Raw genomic sequence first — 26,243 nt, 5'->3', positions numbered from 1 at the left:
CACTTTCAACTTAGTGAAAAGCTCAGGGAAATGTACGGTTTAAAAGTTTGGGGTGGATAAGGTTTCTTCAATGTTTTTATAAGAAGTCTCTTCTGTTGTGCCCATGTTTATCTTTAAGAAAATAAACCATGATAAAAGATTAAATGATTAAAACCATGATAAATACAAATGAACCATGGTTTTGCTATATTAAATAGTTTACTCATGACCTTTGTAATACAATTGTGGTATAAAGTAATTAAACATGGGTTCTTTTTTATAATTATACAAATACAGTATCTGATCAAAATACAGAATTGAAATGTTATGAATGCAAAAGCAATTAAAAAAAAATTTCAGGACACTAAATATTTTTTTTCAATTCTCTACAGAAAAAAAAACACTTATTCAATAACTCGCCTAGATAACTGCAGTAAATTAACTTAGCTTCTTCGTCATTAAATTGCACTATATCCCTTTAACTGCCTGCTACCAAATGGCTGAGCATATTTTGACTGTTTTAAATAATGACTGTTAAAGTAATTTAAAGAATGACTGAAATAAATATTAGTTTGTACACACAGCATTGTTGGTTTACTAATAATAAATAAATAAATAAATAAATAAATAAATAAATAAATATATATATATATATATATATATATATATATATATATATATATATATATATATATATATATATATATATATATATATATAATATATATATATATATATATATATACAGATGTTACTACTTCAATGTGTTCCTTATGGCGCCATTCATACCGCGGCGACAGCGGTACTTGGTGCGCCAGCAGCTTTTGACCGCTGGGTGGCAGTTTAACCACAGATATTCAGCTTTGCCTTTCCACAACACTAAACAGACTTTCTGTGCGTACCTTATGTGATCAGATGTGTTCAATTAAAATATAATTTGATTTAGTTTTCTTAGTAATAAACATGATCTTACCAGGGCTTAAAGTATTCCGGCACCATGCCGGATCTCCGGCGTGCGGCCGTGAGAGAAAAAAAAAATAGAGCTTGCACATGCGGTTTAGTTGGGGATGCTCAAAATAACCGATTAAGCAATAACCGAAAGGGCACGTTTGTAACCGATGAATGGTATCAGTTAAACGATTAAAATATGCTTTATACATTTTTAAAGTTTGGCTGCAGACGGGGCATCTGTTAAATTGTTTACTGACTGCAGCCAGTGTTTTACGCTCTGCTTATGCTCGCTCAGAGCCAATCTGGAAACATTTTGGATTCGTGGCGAACGAGAAAGGCGAATCAATAATTAGGATGAAGCTATTTGTTGGGCTTGTTTAGAAAAATAAGTGTTAAATGGACAAACACGTCGAACCTTCAGAGCTGCGGTCATGTCACCCAGCCCATGAAATGCGGAGCCAGCTCCGGTGTCATCTACTGAACGCAAATGCCCAGCTAGTCCAGCCAGGTATGGCAGAGAGGCCTTTTCAAAAATGGCCAAATACAAAAGAGAACTGATAAATAGTAGACGTTGATGAGAAATGGAGCAGCATATTTGGTAGTTGAGAACGCGCCGCTCCGCGATGTAGAGCTGGTTTCCGAGAAATGCAGGCGGCGGAGCAAGATACCCTCTTTGCCACAGTATCTGCATGCGCTACAGACACGTCTCAGTGCTGCTGGAAACATTGTAATCTCAAATAAGTCTCCGCTTAAACCGAACAAAGTCAACATGTTAGTTTTTCTGGCAAAGAATTTAAAATATGAATAGAAAACAAAAGGCGGAGAGACACAGTTTTTTTTTTTTCAACATCTGACTTATGTTGTTACAAGCCTAGGCTAATATTTTTGTTCTTCGTTACTATTTATATTATTATTGATTAGTATTTGTGAAGTTTCTAAAATGTAACGTTTACTGTTTCAAGCAGTTAAAGTTATTTCTATTTAACTAGCCTTCATTATTATAGGCTGTATTGTGTTGTTTTATCAACGAAAGTTAAACAACAAACATGTTCGTTTGTACGGATATTTAGCATAATACTTTTGTCTTTTTTGATTTCTTAATTTTTACATGAAATGTAAATTAACTTAGGTAGGCTACTTGGGTACAGGGGCGTAATTTGTTGGTAGTATACCGAGGAATGCTTAGACAGTGAATATTGTCATCATTATTTAAAAAATTATAAATAAATAAATAAATAAATAAACCTTACGGAAAGGATGAAATAAAGGAAAAGCATGCTGTTAATCATTCTTCATAATCTGATTCGTAGCTATACATGCAATAAACTTATATTGCGCCGACAAGAACAAGCTCTAAAAAGGTAAAGTCTAAAGCCAGAGGAGTTATTGATATTAATGTTAGTTGTTAATATGATCGTAAACACTCCGTTGTATAATTAACGCCGTCATTGTGTCGTGTCTGCGATTTTATTTTCTCGTTGAAGAACAGAAAATTCATTTTATCGCCGTCTTCCCAGCCAGGTTTTTCAACATCTGACTTATGTTGTTACAAGCCTAGGCTAATATTTTTGTTCTACGTTACTATTTATATTATTGTTGATTAGTATTTGTGAAGTTTCTAAAATGTAACGTTTACTGTTTCAAGCAGTTAAAGTTATTTCTATTTAACTAGCCTACATTATTATAGGCTGTATTGTGTTGTTTTATCAACGAAAGTTAAACAACAAACATGTTCGTTTGTACGGATATTTAGCATATTACTTTTGTCTTTTTTGATTTCTTAATTTTTACATGAAATGTAAATTAACTTAGGTAGGCTACTTGGGTACAGGGGCGTAATTTGTTGGTAGTATACCGAGGAATGCTTAGACAGTGAATATTGTCATCATTATTTAAAAAATTATAAATAAATAAATAAATAAATAAATAAATAAATAAATAAATAAATAAACCTTACGGAAAGGATGAAATAAAGGAAAAGCATGCTCTTAATCATTCTTCATAATCTGATTCGTAGCTATACATGCAATAAACTTATATTGCGCCGACAAGAACAAGCTCTAAAAGGTAAAGTCTAAAGCGAGAGGAGTTATTGATATTAATGTTAGTTGTTAATATGATCGTAAACACTCCGTTGTATAATTAACGCCGTCATTGTGTCGTGTCTGCGATTTTATTTTCTCGTTGAAGAACAGAAAATTCATGTTATCGCCGTCTTCCCAGCCAGGTTTTTCAACATCTGACTTATGTTGTTACAAGCCTAGGCTAATATTTTTGTTCTACGTTACTATTTACATTATTATTGATTAGTATTTGTGAAGTTTCTAAAATGTAACGTTTACTGTTTCAAGCAGTTAAAGTTATTTCTATTTAACTAGCCTTCATTATTATAGGCTGTATTGTGTTGTTTTATCAACGAAAGTTAAACAACAAACATGTTCGTTTGTACGGATATTTAGCATAATACTTTGGTCTTTTTTGATTTCTTATTTTTTACATGAAATGTAAATTAACTTAGGTAGGCTAGTTGGGTACAGGGGGCGTAATTTTTGGTAGTATACCGAGGAATGCTTAGATAGTGAATATTGTCATCATTATTTAAAAAAAATTATAAATAAATAAAACACCTCACGGAAAGGATGAAATAAAGGAAAAGCATGCTCTTAATCATTCTTCATAATCTGATTCGTAGCTATACATGCAATAAACTTATATTGCGCCGACAAGAACAAGCTCTAAAAGGTAAACTCTAAAGCGAGAGGAGTTATTGATATTAATGTTAGTTGTTAATATGATCGTAAACACTGCGTTGTATAATTAACGCCGTCATTGTGTCGTGTCTGCGATTTTTTTTTTCTCGTTGAAGAACAGAAAATTCATGTTATCGCTGTCTTCCCAGCCAGGTTTTCATGCACAGTTTCCGTTTTTGTTTCTTCTCAAACAATAAAGTTTCGCTATAGCAGGCCCGGCGGCAGGATATCATAAATGAGGGCGCAAGGGCGATATTTTTATATGACGTGCTAAAATTGAAAAATGAAATTTACATGAAGAGCTTTATTAGTGAAAAGCTGCCGAGCGCAACGAAATGGGCTATAAGCTATATTTGCTCTTATGTGCTGAAATACTTAACACTTTTCTTAAGACCACAGAATAATATGCAACATCTAATGTCATATAGCCAATAAGGAAAAATTAACATGTTTCAGGTCTCTCCAGTGCATTTGGACTGAATATTTGACTGTGTCTTACTGGATGTCTCCAGTAACTCTATAAACATAGAGGCACAAGCAGACTGTAGAATTCATTCATTAATTCTTTCTTTTATTTATTTATTGTCAACCAAATATATATATAAATTAATATGTGTGTGTGTGTGTGTGTGTGTGTGTGCGCGCGCGTGTGTGTGTGTGTGTGTGTGTGATTGCAGCAGACTGAAAAAGTTGTGCATTGGGTGGGTGGCATCTGCTGTTATGCAGAGGGCTCTACGGGTACGTGTGCTGTAAATGTCCTGAAGGGAGGGGAGAGAGACACCAACGATCTTCTCAGCTGTTCTCACTATGCATTGAAGTGTTTTCCTGCAGAAAATCCAAGGTTCCATACCACACAGTGATGCAGCTGGTCAGGATGCTCTCAATAGTGCCTCTGTAGAAGGTGTACATGATTGGGGCTGGTGCTCTGCTCTTTTGAGTGGCAGCCTGTTTGAACATATCCCAGTCTGTGGTATTGAAGCAGTCTTGTAAAGCCTCTGAAGAACCTTCTGGCCACACTTGTATCTCCTTGCAAACCGGTTTGGTGACTTTAACTATCGGTCTGTAAGCAGGCATTAGCATGACAGTTAAGTGGTCCACCAAGGTGGGGGAGGGGGAAGGCTTTGTAAGCTCCTCTCTGTGTGGTATAAACAAAGTCCACTGTGTTATTGCCCCGTGTTGGAAAGTCTATGTGTTTGTTGTATTTTGGAAACACACTCTTTAGGTCTGCATGTTAAAGTCCCCTGCCAGGATGAGAAAAGCATCGGGGTGGGCTGTCTGCTGCTCACTAATGTGCAGTTTCCGTAAACACAAAAGCACAACAGTCCTTTACAGTCCTATGTGATGAACGAAGTAGGACGGATGTAGTCCAGTTTGTTGTCTAGCGAGCGTACGTTCGCTAGAATGATGGAGGGGATTGCGGGTTTGTGGGGGGTTAGCCGCTAGCCTTGTTCGGATACCCCCGCGCTTACCCCTCTTCTGCTTCCTCTCGAGCCGCTTGAAGCGCCTCCATTGTGGGCGAGGTGGTGAGGTGGGGGTCGGAGGATGGGTACGCATCCGGAGCAAGCCGAATCTTGCAGCTCATCAGTGTCCGCGGAGTTTAACTTGTGAAGTTTGTTTCTACCGATGTCGAGCAGAAATGTTCGACTATATGCGCGCTTAAGGACAGATAAACGTGACGTTGACGCACAATAACACGGCGACGTACAAGACGAGGAACACAAAAACACATTAATAACATATTAATAAATAATACCAAGTTTTAACACATCTGCTACATTCCAGTGGAGCCGCCGTTGCGCTCTACCACAGCTGGCAAAACTTTCTGAAGGTGGTTTAAGCACCAAATAAGTGTTTTAATTATGTTAGTCTCCATATTTCTTTCCGTTTTATTTTAAATATTATAAATGTTTAAAGTTTTAGGTAAAGACGTCAAAATATGCCCACACATGCAAGCTAAACTAGATCATATCTGAGTCATCATGCTTTATTACCCAACCAAATCAGCGAGGAAAAAATAAATGTTTTAAATTAAATTATATTTAAATGTTAAATTAAATAAAAAAATGAATTTAAAATTTAAATGCCATTTAAAAATAGTTGCTAAAATTAATGTGTTACTTACTTACATTTTTAGGCATTAGCCAAACAGAAAGCCTGTCTACGGTAAATCCACACGCACTAAATAGCCTACCTTTTTCTTTTATAACACTGTAAACATAACTTCGCAGGTCGATGATCTTCAAACGCAAAAGGCATTTTTAAGTGTCCTAACTTGACTGCTGCTGTAGAATGGGATGTTTTTTTACATAACTTTAAACGTGTGCTTTAGCTATGTCAAAATGAAAGCAAATTTTTTAAGGGGCTCTGCGTTTTTGTCAATTGTATAGCTTTAATAATAATAATAATAATAATGGATATAACAAATTATAATATTATAGTATAGACATTTTTACTAGGCTACTTTAATATTAATCCCTAACTGAAAAACGAATGTGAAAATGACTGGCAGCTGTGCTAAAATTAATATAATGGCAAATTTCTCTGCGTTTTTCCCTTTATAGCTCAATAGTTTTATTCAAAGAATATAGTTCTCTCTTCAAACTTTCAGGTTTGAGGTGGGGGAAGAATGGCAGAGGCAATTCAAATGTACCATCTCTAATTAAAAAAGGCCACTTACGCGGCATCTGTGTGTAAAGATTATTACCTTATTTTTATTTTATTATTATTATTTATTTATTCATTCATTCATTCGTCATTCATTTTCTTTTTGGCTTAGTCCCTTTATTAGTCTGTAATTGCCACAGCGGAATGAACCGTCAACTTATCCAGCATATGTTTTACGCAGAGGATGCCAGGAGGGCCAGCTGGGGCTTCGGGACGGAGTGAAAGGAGAGGCAGGACTTTGCCCCCGAGTCTGGGAAAGATGGCTTGCCGTCATTACACTAGTTTTCCGATGGCACACGAGTTACATGCGCCAAACACAATGAACAAATAAATTAATAAATAAGGAAAGAAAACATCTAGCCTTATAGGCTGAGTTCTTTTTGATTATAATCGCCGTTAAGTTTCCATTTTAAAATGTAAGGCTGTTGCAAAAAATAATAAAATTGCTTAAAATAATACAATTTTAATTTATAAGTGACTTTGCTGCGTCCCCCTTGATGTTTCAATAACGCATAATAATCTATACACCATATTAAAGACACTTAAATAGACATGATTTCGGCCTCACTGATGCCCATTAACTCCTGACAGACAAGCTTTTGGTTATGAGAAGGGGGAAGGGGTCTCTACTATTAAGTGTTTTTCACAAACATGAATACACAAAATCCAAAACTCCTATAGGACGGATGGCGTAACAAAACCCTATGCGTTTAAAAACGAAACCGCATTAAATATGGGGCCTTATGAAAATGAATGTTTCTATCTTTTGAACGGTGACGGCATAATATCATGGAATTACTTTCAATAGCAAAATAAAAAACATCTCAAGGAAGAACGGACAAAAGAAGTCTCACTTCTATCACTCTTTAAAAGTTTTGGTTTGGTTCATTGTAAATGCTCAGTCTCGTTATGAACTGATCTTCATTTCTCTGTGTTGGTGGAATAAAGCAGGCGAGTCAGCCGCACCAATTTATGAGCAGACAGAGCAGGATTCTCATGATGACCACCGGCGCAATTCCGCTCTTTGTTATGAGCCGTAGTTTCAGTGTAAACTTAGTAAAGGTGAGTTTCTTTGGCGATGATGTGTACAGTGTTAGATTTTATATTTAGCGACATTTGCGCTGAACACGCGGTGAATGCAATGCATCAAGATTCGGGCCACCTTCTCCGAAAACACTCGATTGATCTCAGCTGGTGGATCAACATTACCTCCATGTTATGATCGCTGTCATCTGCGCCATTATTATTATTATAACTTTAGGGGAGGTTTGCAAACCTGTGCACTTTTCACTCTTCAGCCGTTTGTATTTCCTGCAGTAACAAAAGCTCCCTGTTCATTATATTCAGACACACAAATGCTCCCAAATATATTATGAGGGCGCATGATTAAATTTCGGGGCGCTCATGCGACCAAAATGTTGCATATTCGAGCCCTGTAGTAAGGACATGTATTCAGACCACAACTGAACGTTTGAAGAAAATTGAATGCCTTATTATTTAGAATTAGCTATTATTGATGTAAATGCAGCTGTTCAAGGCGCATAATTGATTTATTACGGTACTGACTGGTATTGAGAAAATCCATGTCGTGGCGCAATGTCACAACCGGTGATGACTATGACACCGGTTTTTTTGTACCGCCCACCCCTACTACCTGTTATTTAAAATATCTATATTATGCTCCAAGCATTCGCCAAAAAGAAAATATTTCTAAGTAAAACACAGAACATAGCTGAATAGAGTGTTGCCTGCTTTAGAGGATGGGTTAGTAATTATATTATAACTGGTTATGTTCAGGTCAATGAAATAATACCTTTAATAAATAAAATATGTTCGTAAGAACGTGGTGGGCCAGTGATTCCGTCGCTGTCATCAGTGGTTTAATGAGCTCAGGAGAATTCTGCTTTGCATTTTTCTATGCATTACTAACATCACTAAACCAGACATTTGTTTTATAAGTTAACCAATATTCGCAGAGATTCAGCAGTTTTTTTTTCTGACGCGTTTGCCAGTCATGCCAGTCAGTGAAAAAAAGTAACCGGGGCCCTGTTTGCAGGTATTAATATTCGTTTTTTTCGTCAATCTGATGCAATTTTTATTATTTATACAGGACGTTAAAATGCAATTAAAAGTTTCAAATCAATTTAAACTCAATTTATAAAAAGGCTAGCCTATTTTATGCATTAAATATAACTAATTTCCTTTATTTCTGATTAGACCATGCATTTTAGACTATTTTACAATTGTAATATGTGCATATGCTTTTTTTAAAAATAACATTCGTTTAACAAATATTTTTAGCACATCGAAAGTAATTAAGTGACCTGTTTTTTTTTAATTAAAACCTTTATGCAAAGGATCAGAGGATAAATTATCGTAGGATAAACGTATCTTATAGAAAAACACCAATTGACGGGCTCTGCTTTCGGTTTTTACAAGAATCAAGCAGCTTTAAAAAATATAATTTGCTGAAGAGAAATGACAGGAAAAAAGAAAGAAAAAGATTAAAATATATAGGGACTGTTAAAAGAACATTTCTCTTTAATATATTCTTTCGACTCCGAAACATCAGCTAAGAAAGATTATGATGAATGACGGAGTTTCTCTATTGCCTGCTTCAGCAGTTGTCTCGGTCCCGCTGGTTATGAACGAGGAGGCGGAGGAGAATGCGCTGTTTAGTTTCGGGCTTGATATATTTTAAATAAAAACTAACACCGAAACTGCTTTAACGCTCAAAAAGTTAACTAAAATGCACAATTCTTGTTGGTTGAACCCGCGGGATGCACAATGAACCAAACGCGGCATTATTTTAATTCTATATTCGTGAAGAATGAGCCATGAGATTGAGATTTTTGAAGGTGCTCTCTAGCGGCGAAGTTCCTGGCAGAGTAGCGAGTGAAAAAAATGTGCATAAAGAAATTGGACAAGAGGAATAACATTTTAAATTATATAACAAGCATCGTATTCTTTTCTAATCCTCGCCCAGTTTTAATACAAGTTGTGTTTTTTAATATTTTGTGGCTGCGGAAGTTTATTAAGAATATATTTATAATTATATATAATTAAATAAATACATAATTATATATATATATATATAGATATATATATTATATATATATATATATATATATATATATATTATATATATATAGAGAGCGAGAGAGAGAGAGAGGAGGAGAGGAGAGAGAGAGGAGAGAGAGAGGAGAGAGAGAGAGAGAGAGAGAGAGAGCTGCTGTAAAGGCTATTTCTTTCCGTTCGCATCCCGTCCCTTTGCGCCCCCCTGGCGGCTTTTTTCACAAACTGCGGTCTTGCACTAAAAACAGAGCAGCATTAATTTCAAACGGCGGCGGTATAAGCCACGGCGGTAATAGCCACTTTGAACTCTCACCTACTGTATATGTGTGTGTGTACTGTATGTATATATATAATCGTGAATATAATCCTGTTGCACTACTGCACTTGATTTTAGTTTTATAGTAAAAAAAAAAACAAGAAAGCATGTTAAATTAGAATCTAAAAAAAGACAATTTAGTGTTCAAAAAGGTTTTATTTTTAATATTTAAAAAAAAATTATTGGTCTTACACTTCATATTTTCTGATTTTTCACAGTATCAGAATCAGAATCAGAAAGAGCTTTACTGCCAGGTATGTTCACACATACTAGGAATTTGTTTTCGTGACAGAGCTTCTACAGTGCAACAGGATAACAGAGACAGGACAAAGAACAGATAATAAATATATTTAAAAAATAGAAGTAAGTAGTGAGTGCAAATATACAGATTGACAAGTGTATGTACATGTTTATTACTATATACAACATTATATGTGCAGCTGTTATGTGCAAATTGGCATGTAAAGTGTGTTGTTAAATAAGTGTATATGTGTATAAAAGTGTATAGCAAGTAGTGATGTTTGTTCCACAATTATTATCATCAAGTTTTCTTGAAATGGATTGCTTGAGGGAAGAAACTGTTTCTGTGTCGGGCTGTTCTGGTGCACAGTGCTCTGTAGCGTCGACCAGAAGGTAAAAGTTCAAAGAGGCAGTGTGGTGGGTGTGAGGGGTCCAGAGTGATTTTGGCAGCCCTTCTGCTCGCTCTGGATAAGTACAGTTCTTGGGGAGTAGGAAGGGTTGTACCAGTGATTCACTCAGCAGTCCGAACTATTCGACGTAGTCTTTGGAGGTCGTATTTAGTAGCTGAGCTAAACCAGACAGTTATTGATGTGCAGATGACTGATTCAATGATGGAATATGTATTAATTACAGTACTTTTACCATAAACCGACATATAAACTATTTGATAGAGGTTGATATTTTAGAAATGATGGGATGTGTTAAAAAAAATGCATTGGCTGTGTAAACTAGCAGCATTAGGAGTTAAGAAATGCAATCCAAATATGTTTTTCTTGGGGGGTAGTTAAAAGTTGAAGCTGAATACTAGTATCTTGCAAAATAATTAGTGAAATATGTGATGCCATCATGGCAAAGACAAAACAAGTTAGTTAGAAATTAATTATAATAAATTATTATGTTTAAAAATGTGTCTAAAATGTGGTGTTACCGACACCAATCTTTTAAAATGTACTGTACAGAAGATGCCTAATTCTCCATTCAATCATCAACATTATAACACGGCAAAACATAATTTAGTAGACTAACATATGTTTGAAAGCAGTGTCACCTACTGGTCAAAAGTGCTCAACTATGCATAAATCTTATGCTATTTCTTGTTAAAATTGTCCTAAATATCATAATACTTTATTTCTCTGTGCCACAGCTCAGCGCTGAGATTCATCAGCTGTGACAAGAAGTTGGAGAGCATTAATTGTCTTTTTTTTGAAGAGCTTGCGATTTGGGATAATCTCTCTCTCTAAACTTCAGCTATATAAAGAAAACGGCCCCAGTCTATAGCATGGAAAGAGAATCATCAGATGAATTCAAGCTCAAGAAGTAAGGCAAAGCTATTACAGGATGGCACAGAGATGAAGATGAGGGTCCATTAGTGCAGATTCTGCATGTCTCTCAAGAAAGCCTCATCTTAACGTTCAGTGAGTCAAAGATGTTTTCCACCTTTGCTGCCTGCATCCATTAGAGTTCATTCCTTCTGTATGCCCACATTTTCATCCACTCATGAAGCTCCTGGTACATTTTGGAAATTGGTGGTATACATTATCGTCTAAAACTTTGGAGCCTGCTTTTGTGGTGTTTTTTATGTTTTATTAATTTATTTTAAAAAGTAAAAACAACATAAAATGAAACAAAATCAAAACAAAGGCGTCTAAAACAACAACTAAGCATAGTCCTTCAGAAGTTAATGTTGAATTCTCAAGAAACATTTTTTTTTTATCATCAGTGTAATAAAGTAGTGCTGCTTAAAAGTAAACTGTAAAGAATAATTTTTAATGAATAAAAAAAATATGCACTTCAAACAACTTTTTACTCTAACTTTTCATCAATTTAAAGTGTTCTTGCTAAATATTTAATAATTAAAATAAAAAAGTGAAAAATAAATAAAAATAGCAAAGCAAATATAAAGTAAATATGAAATAAAAACACAATCTGTCTGGATTATTGTTTTACAATGCATATGTGAACTTTTTACTGTCTTAAATGTCTAATATTATGTTAATAAGGTATTAATCTTGCACTGAGGGACTAGATGAGACAGCTGTTTAAATATCACACACGCAAACAAATACATACAAACCAAAACACAAAACAAAGCAGATGATTGATGACTGCTGGTTAGTTTTACTCATAGATTATCACTTAAAGTGACAGCATGTCCTTAGATGCTCCTGAACTAAACAACAGGCAGGCTGAGTGAACAGATGGGAAAAGAGCCGAGCAAAACATATCGGTCAGAAAACATTGTTTTGATGGAATTGTTCACCCTGTTCTCAGCTGCTTGACAGTAAAAACAAAACACTGCCACTACGTGGTTGCATTGGGAACTGTGAGACTATACTCTCATGACACTTAGTATACGATATAAGACATATTGAAATAATTAATTGTGTCAAGTTGTTTATCTGTGTGCTTGTATTTACAGCCTGTACTTTTTGGACATCAAGTTTATTGGACGTCATTAAAACCATTAGCAATTTTCACTCATGAGGTTTTTAAGTCTTACTGCAGACCCACCTGTGGTTTTTCCATCCCCGAGAGAACATCCTGAACTCTCTTTGCTTCTGAATCATGATCTGCAGGCAAGAGACAGAGGAGAAGAAAAACAGAAAAACAAAATGTGTTATTCCATTATACGTCAGCAGAGGTCAGGTTTACATCACAATTGAGCAGCACATTGAGTTGAATGAATAGTTCTTTAATGATGACAATACTCTGTCCTCAATCAAGCTCAAATCAAACACCAATGAATTTATTAATATTATTTTTTTTTGGGAGATTATTTATTCATTTCCAAAAATGTTAACTCTGTCGTTCTGCTCTAAACATATGTATATGCTCTAAACATATACAGTATGACGATTCTAATTTCTGTAAGTACACTAAAGAGGAGAATGTTGTTTGCTGGTTTTACAGCTGCAAAGAAGGCAATCATACAAAACTGGTTTACACCGCACATGTGGAAAAAATAGTGAATTGTGAAGGTACAATAGCACAGATTAATAAGGTTAAACCTAGTACCATTGATGCATGGCAATGTTTTTCTTCCAACATTTTAGACTATATAAAGGAATATCCCTGTAAAGTTTTTTTTTCTCTTTTTTCAAATTGAAAATTTGTTGAAAAAATGTCTGTTGCTCCCTTTTCACTGTTTGTTTATTTGAATGTCTGTTATTTTGTTAATCTAAAGACAATAAAGCGTTGATTTAAAAAAAAAAAAAAATATATATATATATATATATATATATATATATATATATATATATATATATATGTTAAATGCTGGTAGAAAAATACATATTATTATCCCCTATTGTGAAATTTAATTATTATTTTTTACATATTTCATAGTGATTTTTAAAAGAACAATAACATTTGTATAGTATTTGCAATTACAGCTTTTACTTCTGGGGAAAATATAATTTCATTTAATCTTGCTGTTTCTTTTAATTTTTATTTATATTATAATTACTGTCATTCAATGACCTGCCTAATTAGCCTAATTAATGTAGTTAAGCATTTAAACTGCATTTTAAACACTATTAATCTCACAAAATAACTAGTAAACTATTATGTACTGTCATGATGGCAGAGACTAAACAAATTAGTTATTAAAATTATTATGTTTTAAAATGTGCTGTTTTTTTTTCATTAGACAGCTTTCAGGAAATATTTGAAAAATAACTCAAATTTGTTCACAAAAGGGTTAATAATTTTGCCTTTAGCTGTAAGTTTGCACTTCGATAAGATTTTCCCCCATTTAGTCAAATAGACTAGCAACTCATTTTACCCATTCTAGTAAAAAAGACCAGCAACTTAAAACAATATATATATATATATATATATATATATATATATATATATATATATATATATATATATATATATATATATATATATATATTTTTTTTTTTTTTTTTTTTTTTTTTTTTTTTTTTTTTTTTTTTTTTTGCAAAAGTAGAAAAGAAAGCATGATGGTAAAAATTAAAACATGAATTTAAGAAGGAATACAAATCTATTGTGTCAATTGCTTTTGCAAAATAAAGCAATGGAAAACATTTCAGAACCATGGTGGAGCTCACAGACCCCATTAAAAGAGCCCTGGCACAGCTGACATGAGAAATCGGGAGCGTTCACTTCTACGTCTCAATACTGAATCGCATCCATAACTCGTACGCAACTCTCATGCCAAATTGAAATCAGTACATGGAAAAAAAAAATGCTCAACTACCTCATGTTCCCAAGACTGGATTAGCTCACTTAAGCTACCAGATCATCAGCGACAGACAGTCTGACAGAATACCTTTAAATCTTTTCTGGCCCTTGTGGTTATAAATGCGCATTCACTGAGACACAAATGTATTTGCCCACTAAACCTAGATTTTCATTTCCACACTATTTTCTCCTCCAAGGAGAAACATCTTGGGGGATTTCACTCTCTGTTAGTATTGTGAATCAACTGATGGGTTGGAGTTTTGCATGTGTTGCCTGCCCTGATCTGTATGGGCTTTACAAAAAAAGTGCACTTACAGCTGCTGCAATTCACCTGCTGAGATACTCCTAACATTTGCCATTCGTCAGTATGAATTGTCAGTGGGAAAAAGAAAAAGGAAAAACTAAACATGCTGAACTTATATAAGTGTAAATTAAGTTCACAGTAGAAACGGCCTGTCAGTAAAGGACACGCACCAAACAGACACACACACACAAAACACGCACATACACACCGCGAAATGCGGAAGTTTTTTTCTTTACGTTTGGCGAGCGTTATTACATTCTATAACACTCTCACCAGTCTTTGCTCCTTATTTGCGTCTAATACCTCAGTTTGTCACAGCGTATGAATGAAATGTTCATGAGTTAAAGTGAAACTGCCAAACTGCAGCTAAAGTCAGACATCCTGCTGATTTGATTCAGAAGGGCACTAGTTTGTCAGACGGCTCACCGGTCAGGTATACATCCGCGCTAAACTATCAAGGTGAAAGCCAGCTCCCAACCCAATTTTGAAAATAGATTAACGGCGATATTTTTTTTATCGCGCGATAAGAGTCTTGCGCTTATGCAGCACGTTAACGCCGATGACGACCCAGCACTAAATAAAACAAATTCAAAAAGCCAGTAAATGTGAGGTAAATGTTTTACCTCATTATTGCTCAGTGTTTTTGAACAATTTCAACTCTTTTTATGATTGTTAAAATAACTGAATTCATAAATATGGGTCACATACATTTTGGTGTCTGAATCAAATAAAGTGTACAAAAACACTTGTGAGTACATAGAAAGCATAATAAATGTAAGAGACCTGTCTCCTTTAAAGGGCACCTATAATAAAAATCAACTTTTGTAAGCTGTTTGGACATCGTGTGTAGGTATGGTGTCCACTGTCATTTTGGAGTAATATAAACTCAACAAGGCTCTTTTTTTAAATTCCTGACATTAAAATAGGACCCAAAGCCCAGTGAGTTTGAAGCCTACTGCAACGAGTGACTCATCGTTTCAGAAAGGCTTGAATAATCTCCACCACATATACATGAAATAAAAATACTTGGTATTTTTGACTACTCAGCTAGATTTCAGCTTCATCCGCCTCTCTTGATCACTGACTGCTGTTTATCTAATGTAATACAGGAGAAGCAGACTCGCACATGAGAGCGGTAGGTGGGGAGAAGCAGTTCATTAGCATTTAAAGCCACAGGCTACAAAAAAAAACAGCTACAGTATACTCAGACACCAAAATGGACAGATTCTTGAGGCTTTAATAAATTATCTGATGGGTATTTTGAGCTGAAATTATACGGACACATTTTAGACACACCAAAGACTTATCTTACATCTTGTAAAACGGGTAAAATAGGTGCCCTTTACTGTTTCAAATAACCTCAAAAATGTCAAAATCTTGTTTCATTATCATTCAACATAATATATAAATTTATGTCTGACCTGTATTTAATAAAATACAGAAAAACTATAAGTGATCCCACAAAATTGTATCATATACTAGTTAATCGCCGATTTGTTGTTGATAAAAGGGCAAAATCTAGGATAAAGTATAAAGATTTAGTCGGCGCCAATAGCCTAGTGGTTAGTGCGTCGACACACAGCACCAAGGTGCTCGCGGGCGACCCGCGTTCTATTCCTGGCTTGAGGTCCTTTGCCGATCCTATCTCTGCTCCCCACACTTTCCTGTCTCTAATCTCCAGTCCTATCAATAAAGGTGAAAACCCCTAAAAAATAATTATTAATAAAAAAAAAGTATAAAGATTTTTCTACTCAGATTAAATTTAAACAAGACATTTTAACATATTAATGTTTTACACTTTTTTTGTTTTGATGCTTAATACTCTTCTTTGATCCACATACATAAAACATTTAAACCACCATATTCTACATATAGTCAACAACAAAATAAAATTAACCTGATGGTGAAAGTAACTAGGCTATCCATAAACATGTTATTTGTCATGCACCCAAATGTGTGTGATTGATGTGTGTATTTTCTTTGTGAAGCGGAGAAACTCTGAGTTCACAGCGCCTCTGGGCCTTCATGAGTCACGGCAGCAGTGATGTCATACACAATCACCTCAACACGACCCCGCGAGGCAGGCACAGGGAACACAGGCTTCCCCCATGAGACGGAAACCTTGCTAATGCTGTGTGTGTAGGTGACAAATTGAGTTATTACTGAGAGCTGATGAGTAATTGTGCAGATGTGGAAGAATATGAGGTCGCCTTCCTCTTGCCATTAACCAAGCATTCATTTCAACTCAATCTAGCACGAAAGATGGAGTCATCATTGCAGAGTCATGATCTGTATGCAAGATTCATGTTTTGCATCTATTAGTCCTTATATAGATTTCTGAATATGAACTGTGAAATCAAAAAAAATGTTAAGAAAACTAATCAGGTACTTCTTTATAAGACACCTTTATCTATATATATCTTTATCTTCATATATATATGAAGATTTTATGCCAAGACAACTGTTATTAAGCATCATTTCATCAGTCATGTCATTTTAAATGCAAAGCTGATATTGTTTGAAATGTCTTTATGACAATTTGACAGCAAAAATACATTAAAACATGTCAGAGTCCGTCATAACAACTTGACATTACCAGCACAACATAACTAGTCATAAATCTGTCATAAACATGATTGTCATGAACACCTGTCCATCTTTTTTTAAGGCATATTATTTGACCTTCTATTGGAGGAAACATTATGAAAAAACATTATGAAATCAAAAATATATTTATTACAGTGTAATAAGAATATCTGACATAGTACAGCCACTAAGGCTACGTTCACACAGAAAGGCTTAGTGCTTAAATCAGATTTTTTTTTCTCAGATCAGATTTTTTTGCATAGCTGTTCACACTGATGTAATAAATGTGGTCAATATCAGATTTGCAATGAACAGATCCTGTTCTTAAACTAACCCGCATGCCAAAAAGTACAACTACGGACAGCACAAAATGTCTAATTATACACACAATGTATGAAGAAAGTTGTGAGATTATGCTTAATATGATTTTTGCCCTTTTCACAGACAACCATGGTGTATTTCATAAACTGTAAAGCGTTGTCCTGCTACTACTAATGTGTATTTCGTCATTCGTTCATTCATTTTCTTTAAGGCTTATTCCCTTTATTAATCAGGGGTCACCACCGCGCAATGAACCGCCAACTTATCCAGCATATGTTTTACGCAGTGGATGCCCTTCCAGCTGCGACCCATCACTGGGAAACATTCATACACACTCATTCACACACACACACTATGGTCAATTTTAGTATATCCAATTCACTTGTGTATTTCGCCATTTGAAACCTAAAATAAGTCTCTTATGATTGAAAACATTGATAATTTGTAATTTATGACAACTGCGATGCGAGTCTTTCTGACCACCTATGTAATGAACTCATCAAGAGTTAACTGTGAAGGCAGAGTTGGTTTAGGCCATCTCTGTTTGCAGGAGTTATTTCATTTTACTTCGTTATATCCCTTATTTTTTAGACGGGCAAACAAAGTTTCCAGTTTTTGACTTTGAGGACATCACCACTTACTGGTTTAATATAGTAATTAATGTCATCTTCAAACTGTAAATGGGTGTTTGAATCAAGATGACACTCTTTAACGAATCATGCAGTTCTATGTCCTACAGAAACTACCCATTTCCAAAGGAAATAAATCGCCAGAGGAAAAAAAAAACGTTGCTCATTACGCATCTTTATGGGGTCTGTAAGTCATCTCTATGGGGGACTGACTACCTGTTCACTACCAGCACACTCAAACTAGCTGTCGGGTCCACTTCCTGTGTATTCATCCTCTCCTGTTTCCGCTCTGACCCTCAGAGAGAACCTCTTTCTGTTTTGCTGCTGCCAAGCACAGCACTCGACTTTCTAAAGCTTTACGTCTGTTTCTCACGCATGCAGTCTCCATAGGGAGCCGTACAGTTGAGGCATGCTGTTCACTTTCTGTCTCGCCCTCCTGCCATGTTCTGAATAACTGCTGTTTCACAGTATATCAGTGAAAGTAAATAGAGGAAGAGAAGATGATAGAAGAACGGGAAAGAAACAAACAGCTCTTGTTTCAAAAACAGAGCGCTTTAATGCTATTTGCAAAGTTCACTTCCTTTCTTCTTGTGTCTCTCTGAATATTTGAGGTGGAGAGAGGCTGCTGCCTTCAATTAAAGTCTAAAGTCAAAGATGGGAGACCAGGAAAACAGGAGGGTAAAAAAAGGTATGTGATAAGATATCTACAGTGGGCGTAGTGGTAGTGCATTGACACACGCACTCTGGTGCTCACAGCGACCCGAGTTCGATTCCCATCTCGAGGTCTTATGCTGATCGTTCCCCTCTCTCTGTTCCGCACAGTTTCCTGTCAATACTGTACTGTCCTATCCATTAAAGGTGAAAAACCCTAATAATTATATATATATATATATATATATATATATATATATGAAGTACAACAAAAAGCAAACAAAAAAGTAAACAAACAAAAAAGCAAAAACAAAGTAGAAAAACAAACTAATATGCAAAAAAAATTATTAAAAATCAAAACAAAATGCATTCTGCTTAGTCCCTTTAATAATCTGGTGTTGCCACAGCGGAATGAACCACCAACTTATCTAGCAAATGTTTTATGCAGTGGATGACCTTCCAGCTGCAACCCATTACTGGGAAACATCCATACACACATACACTAAGGACAATTTAGCCTACCCAATTCACCTATACCTATACTGTAGAAATGTCAACTGACCCAGTCGAGGCTTGAACCAGTGAGCTTCTTGCTGTGAGACAATCGTGTTACCCACTGCGCCACCGTGACACCTCTCAGAACAAAATATTGATAAAAATTCAAAACAAAGCAAAACAAAACAATCAAGCCACAAAAAGACAACAAAACAAACAAATAAGCAAACAAAAATTTACACAAAAAAACTAAACAATACAGGTAATAAAGTAAAACTAAAAACAAAGCAAAACAAAAAACAATACAACAAAACAAAAAAAAAAAACGAAAAACAAAACACAAAACTAAAGGTAAAAAAGTAAAACAAACCAAAATGAAAACAAAAGTTAACAAAAAGTAAACAAAACAGAACAAAAAGTAAAACTAAAACAAAGCTAAACAAAAACAAAGTAAACCAAAACAAAGCAAAGCAAAGCAAAAGGTAACAAAACAAAAGGTAACAAAAAGTAAACAAAACTAAACTAAAACTAAAAACAAAGCAAAACAAAAGGTAACAAATGAAAAACAAAAAAAAGCTAACAAAAAATAAACAAAGCAAAAAAATTCTAATTAAAAACAAAGCAAAAAGGTAACAAAAAGTAAACAAAACAAAACAACTAAAGTTAACAAAAAGTAAAACTAAAAACAACAAAACTAAATCTAAAATAAATAAAGTAAAAACAAAGCAGAACAAAATAATTTGTAAAAAATTAACACAAAGCAAAAAAACAAAACAAACAAATAAACAAACAGAAATGGACACAAAAAAAATTTAAGGAAAAACTAAACAAAACACAAAGCAAAGGTGAGGAAAAAATATTAATAAAATGAAAATGGATGATGATGATCACAAGACAAATAGAACAAAAAGTAGACCACAATCAAGAACCGAAAACAAAAACAAACTATTTTAAAATATATATTTTCCAAGATTAAATGGAAACATTCAGTAATAAAAAACATGTGCCAAATCCATCAATATATTTATCTGTCGCATACTCCCAGGCCTAGGAAGATGAGATAACAGTACCTACCAAAGGCAGCTAATAAGCAATCACAATGTCCTAGCAACATGCTAAAAAACTGAACCCTTGTCTAAGAGTTAGAAAAATGTGAAGGTCACAGGTTACAAAAGTTCTGCTGTGAGTCCCAAGAGAGCTTACATTTGACCCTGCAACACTCTTTAAACCAACATGGAAATCTCCGTCTGGACAAGATACATAAAGCAATAAATAAATAAATAACCTGACAGTGGCTGGATCTGTACTGTGAGTGTTTGTGTGTTTAGCTCAATGTGAATGAGCATGCGTGTGTGTATATAAGGAGGTGTTAGGTAAACATCCAAAAGTGAATTTGCAGACGATCAGAAAAAAAGGTCTCCAAGAACACCCACAGAGTTGCATATGCCAAACGGTCAGGCCAGTAACTACACCCACATGTCTGCGTGCACGTTTGTGAATGTGAGCGAAAGCTGGAGCAGCACAGAACTGCTACAGGCACTTAAAAACAGCTCACATCCTTCTGCTAGCATCCCGAATAGGGGCTGCAGACATAAAAACTAGGCTGCCGCTATCAAAAGGGCTGATCAGTCAGACATAAACATGTTTCACAGTCGCAAATTCTGTTAGTGAGGCCGATTTGTTTGTTTGCTTTTAGATTAAAGCCTCCTGGAATTTTTCATGCACTTCGGTCTGAAAAGAAAGGCTTCTTTTGTGGACTCATTCATCTTTATGCCTGCTTCCGCCGCCTGGTGGAGCAAGATGAAACTGCACATTCTTGATTAGTGATGGTAGTTACACTCGCACAGCCTACAGGATAGAAAGATGCTGTGAGGCTATAGAAATATCTGAAAAATAACCAGGCAACTGCCTAGTCATCCAGAAAATCATTAGGAAAGACAAACTGAGGTTGTGGTTATACTAACAGAACACTGTCAGGATGAATAGGCAGATGGGAAATCAAACTAAATTTGGGATTTTTGGTTTTGCAAATACACACTGCATTATGTTGTAATGTTGAATTTAAGGCGCAGCAGGATAGGAAAGATTGCCAGGTGGTCAAATTAGAACAAAAAAAAAAAAAAAAAAGTTCATATTCATTTCTGCAGAAAATATGTCACTAATAACGGGTTGGGGAGGGAAGGAGGGAGTGTGGGAGGAAAAGAGAGAAAGAGTTGCAGGATCCCGATCGAACTCATCTCCGCATAGCACACATTCCATCTGCTCAACAGCTGGCTGTCTAATTCCTCTATCACACAAACCTGAGAACCACTGATGCTACACTCTGCACTCTCACACAAACACACATCTGACACAGCTGCTCACACTCAACTGAGATGAACATCTATCTGTCTGTCTGTCTGTCTGTCTGTCTGTATATATGACATTTTCAAACTTTGGTTTAAACTAATATTTAGTTGCATAACCATTGTTTTTTTCTCTCTTTTTTGTTTTTTGATAACTGCCGCATATTTTCGTTGCATTTACTCAACTTTTGTCACCTATAAACAAGTATTTTGAGCCTGATCTTATGAAGAAACAACTATTTAATAAATTAAGGAAATTTGGTGGTTAATTCGTTCTAATTTATAATCTTTCTGTAATATGTACAACTTTTAAAATGAGGCTTTCCCCAAACACAACCATGACTGGGGGGATGAGCAAATTGCACTAAAATGTACAAATGAGATTATAAAAAAAAATGCAAATTAGCAGCAAAATCAAAAAGTTAAGAATTGATGTGAGATTTTGAAGGTATGTTAGACCTGGAAGAACAAACTATGTTCCACAGTTGCCATGAACTCTTGGGTTTTGCTTCTGAAACTACTTTTTAATGGCACTTCACAAGTTTTCAATAGGGTTGAGGGGAGAGGATTAGGCTGGCCATTCCATTACCTCAATGTTTTTTTTTTTTTTTTGTTTTTTTTTTTTTAGCCTGAAACCAATATCTTGCTTGTTCGCTCTTGTGGTGGGTTCATTGTTGAAACACTCATATCAGAGGCATTTCCTCTTTGGCGAAGGATAACAATCTCTTTAAAAAATGTTGTGTATTCAAACTGATCAATGACACCCAATAAACAATAAATAGGCCATAGTATGAGAAACATCCCATACCATAATTTTTGCGCCACCATTAAGTGTACTTGGTACTAAAAACTTAAGCTTGAATTTGGTAGCTGGGGGTCATCAATGAAAAAAGAAAAATTTCATTTCTCTTTGGGCCAGTTAGTGTATGCTTTAACAGATTCTGCAAATGCCATTATTTCAATATTGGTGCTTTGTGTGGGTTTCTTGCTGACAGCTTAGCTACTATCAAACATCTTCTGACTGTAACTGCAATTTTAGACCATCTTTGATCTTTCTGGAGGTGATGATTGACTGGATCTTTGCAGTTTGGACTATGAACCCTAGTTTTCTTACACATTTTTCAGGTTTTTGTTGCCATTTTAAAGCATTTGAGATCATTTTAGATGAACATCCTATAATTTGCTGCACTTTTAAATACAATTTCTATACAATTTCTATCCTCCAAATCAACCTTTTAATTAACTTACATTTTCATAATGAAATAGTGTTTTGAAAGACCCATTTTACTTCAACAGAAAGGATTTTAACATGGTGTGACACATTGCTTGCCCTCCTCATTTATAATGGTAGTTTATATAATTATAATTTGAAGTTGATAATTGACAATAAAACTGAAAGTTGTGAATCTTCTAATTGAGCTCGACACTGCTATTATTTTGAACACCCTATTTCAATGCACTAGCCAATTACTTAGAACAGCAGTGCTCATAATGTAAACGTTGAGTCTGTTGTCTTCTATTACACTACTACATTAAGTAGTAAATTGTTTGCAATGCAAAAAATATCACTTCTGCTAGTAACAGTGGCAAAACATATGTCACTGATGTAAGTCTGCTGTTTGAACAGTATACTGTGCATGTTTACTTGTCTTTGTTCATCCATCTATCAGTCGTTTTGACTATCCATCTGTTTGTCTGGTTACCCGTCTATAAGTTTACCTGTCAAGATTGGGATTTGACAATAAGGGATATTTCTACTATAATAAGGGATTCCCCCGACCCCAAATCCCCAAATTACTAAATATGATCTTCTGGAGCTGTTTCTTTATAAATAAACAGTTAAATGGTCAGTAATATGTTTTATTATTATCATTTAGAAAAAAATATATATTTAGTATACATTAGCAGCAAATACATTAGCAAACAGTTCAGCTTATTAAAATTAATAGCTATTATAATGAAATAGAATCAAGCCTATTAAACCTCATTAGCCGTTTCTTTACTGTATAACTTACACATTCTGATTAAAGAGCAACGAATGAATCTCTTATTTATTTAGATTATTTTCGTTTGATTAACAGAGGTGTCACTTTAAAAATGCACACATCTAATGTTATAATGAAAGCATTCGATTGCTTTCCTAACTTTTTATGCTCATTTAGGACGAAGTTAGTTGTGTTTGAAAAAAACCCCACCAAGATCGACATCTTTAGATATTATTATTATTAATTATGTGTATATGTCTGTTCAAACTCGCACCCAAAACCCAGATTTCACTCCGCTTCAAATAGCATGTACAGAATCCGTTTAGGAAACAGCGTCTATTTATTACTATGGAGCACGTCAGCTGACAGTCATGCACCGCTATATGACTGTTTTGAGGATTGCAAATGAAAGGGAGACGGCACCTGTAATGAAAAAGAAGGAAATCCTGCCGTTTTTATATTTATTTCAAAGTTTATTTTTTCATGCTTAAACCAAGTGAAAGCACAGAACAGACTCACATTTAAGAGCATGGAGTGGCCCCTTGTGGTTCGGCGGTATGGGTTGCGTATAGGGAGGATTGGCTCTTTAATGTTTATTTGCCACCCTTCAGAGAAAGACTGAAAATATGGGAGAAATACCTTTACGGGATGATAGCGTGATAGAACTGTAAAATAAGGGAGAATCCCGGGAAAAACGGGAGGGTTGACATGTATAATCTAGATTTTCTGAAAACCTACATACAGTAGATCAACAGTCTGACACTCTAATTAATACTTGTCTATCGGTCTAGAAAGATTGTCCACCTTTCCGTGCTTCTGCCAACTAGATAGTATGCTTATTCATCTGCATTTCTGTCTGTCTGCCTGCCTGTCAAAAGCAAACTGTATAAATAAAATGGCCTAACTGATTGCATATTTTAAACATCAGCAGTGCACTGCCTCTTCCGCTATACATCATTTAGCACCAGACTAAATTGTCCAGCTACCTTAGAAAGGTTGAAATGAGGACACGAAGATCTTCAGTCAAAACAATGAGCGCAACAGCTCCAGATGTTAGTATTGCTCATACCTGCTCTTTCATTTTCAATGCAAAGCGTAGGCAGGCTAGATACTGTTGATGTGTGTGCGTCTGTGTATCTAAACGTCTGATAAACTACAGTATGCTGTCATTTATGGTATCACAGACTGTCAGCCCCATTAGCAGAATGGATGCTTTCCTTTCCACCCCTGCCAAGTTGGCATCAGTCACCTGCCTTCAGTGTGTTAGCTCCATGTCTCTAGCTATCTCCAGAGGGACTCGAAGTGGCATTCGCTCACAGCAGAGATGCATGGCCTCGCTGCTGCCAAGGGACACAGGGATACGCCAGCGCTTCCTGGAAGGGAACTGGAGAGAATGGAAAAAGTTGGCAGAGGCTAGAAGCGAGGGTTGGAGGAGAAAGGAGAGAGGCGGAGGGAACAAGACTGCTTAGAGCTGCAGAGGGACTAAACCGTGATGAACCACTATGGATGGCCAATGGTACAAATGTTTACCAGTGCCAGGAGTCTTTTCTCCCTTGTCTGTCTGTATTGCAATTTATTTGTATTCTGTGTTTCTGTCTGCCTGACATTTCCTACATCTTTCTGTCTATCCTTACATCTATCCATCCAATCATTTTTTCCTGTCTATTTGTCTATCAATCCATTTATCAATGCATCAATCAAGCAGTCCAACTTGCGATCAATCCATCCAATTCATTTATCCCCCAATTCCTCCATCAATCCATACATCCATCAAATTCATCAATCAATCCGTCCTTATATATATCAATCAATCTATAAATCACTATCAATCTAACAAAGTTATCCATCAGTTAGTCAATCCATTGATCCAGTAATTCCACTAGTCATCCACCCTGTTTGCAATCATGTATGTTGGGTATATAGTCATTGAAGAACATGGAGTAAACATAACTTGAGTTCATTTGACTGATGAAGTACACTACCTGACAAAATTCTTGTCGTCAATCCCAGTTGTAAGAGCAACAAATAATAACTTGACTTCTAGTTAATCATTTGGAAAAGTGGCAGAAGGTAGATTTTTCGGACAAATCACAGGTTGAACTGCATCCCAATCATCACAAATACTGCAGAAGACCTATTGGAACCCGCATGGACCCAAGATTCTCATCAGAATTCAGTCAAGTTTGATGAAGGAAAACTAAAGTATAGGGTTACATTCAGTATAGGGGCATGCAAGAGATCTGCAGAGAGGATGGCAACATCAACAGCCTGAGGAATCAAGATATTTGTGTTGACCATTACATTACAAACCACAGGAAAGGGTAAATTCTTCAGCAGGATAGGACTCCTCCTCATACTTCAGCCTCCACATCAAAGTTCCTAAAAAGCAAAGAAGGTCAAGGTGCTCCAGGATTGGCCAGCCCAGTCACCAGACATGAACATTATAGAGCATGGCTTGTGTAAGATGGCGGAGGCATTGAAGATGAATCCAAAGAATCTTGATGAACTCTAGAAGTCCTGCAAGAACACTTTCTTTGCCATTCCAGATGACTTTATTGATAAGTTATTTGAGTCATTGCAGAGATGCAGTCCTCCAGGCACATAGAAGTCATACACAATATTAATTCTTTTTCCACTGCACTATGACTTTATATTCTATACTGTAAATTATTTCTTTTAAGTCACAAAACTCAGACTTTCTGAGTCTGACAGATAGTCAGACTTTACGGTCCTAATTAAATAA

The 26,243-nt window shown here is 35.5% G+C and overlaps 1 protein-coding gene across 1 annotated transcript in view; it reads right to left on the bottom strand.

Moving 5' to 3' along the window:
* Positions 1-26,243, bottom strand: part of fndc3ba (fibronectin type III domain containing 3Ba) — a 117,020-nt gene that overhangs the window by 65,958 nt on the left and 24,819 nt on the right. Inside the window, exon 6 of the mRNA XM_056465111.1 lies at positions 12,487-12,545. Coding sequence (XP_056321086.1) covers positions 12,487-12,545 — 59 coding nt within the window. The remainder of the gene's footprint in view (positions 1-12,486; positions 12,546-26,243) is intronic.

The sequence above is a fragment of the Danio aesculapii genome, chromosome 2 (genome assembly GCF_903798145.1).
Source record: "Danio aesculapii chromosome 2, fDanAes4.1, whole genome shotgun sequence".
NCBI lineage: Eukaryota > Metazoa > Chordata > Actinopteri > Cypriniformes > Danionidae > Danio > Danio aesculapii.
Note: the sequence above shows the minus strand (reverse complement) of the source record. Positions and strands in the feature narration are given on the sequence as shown.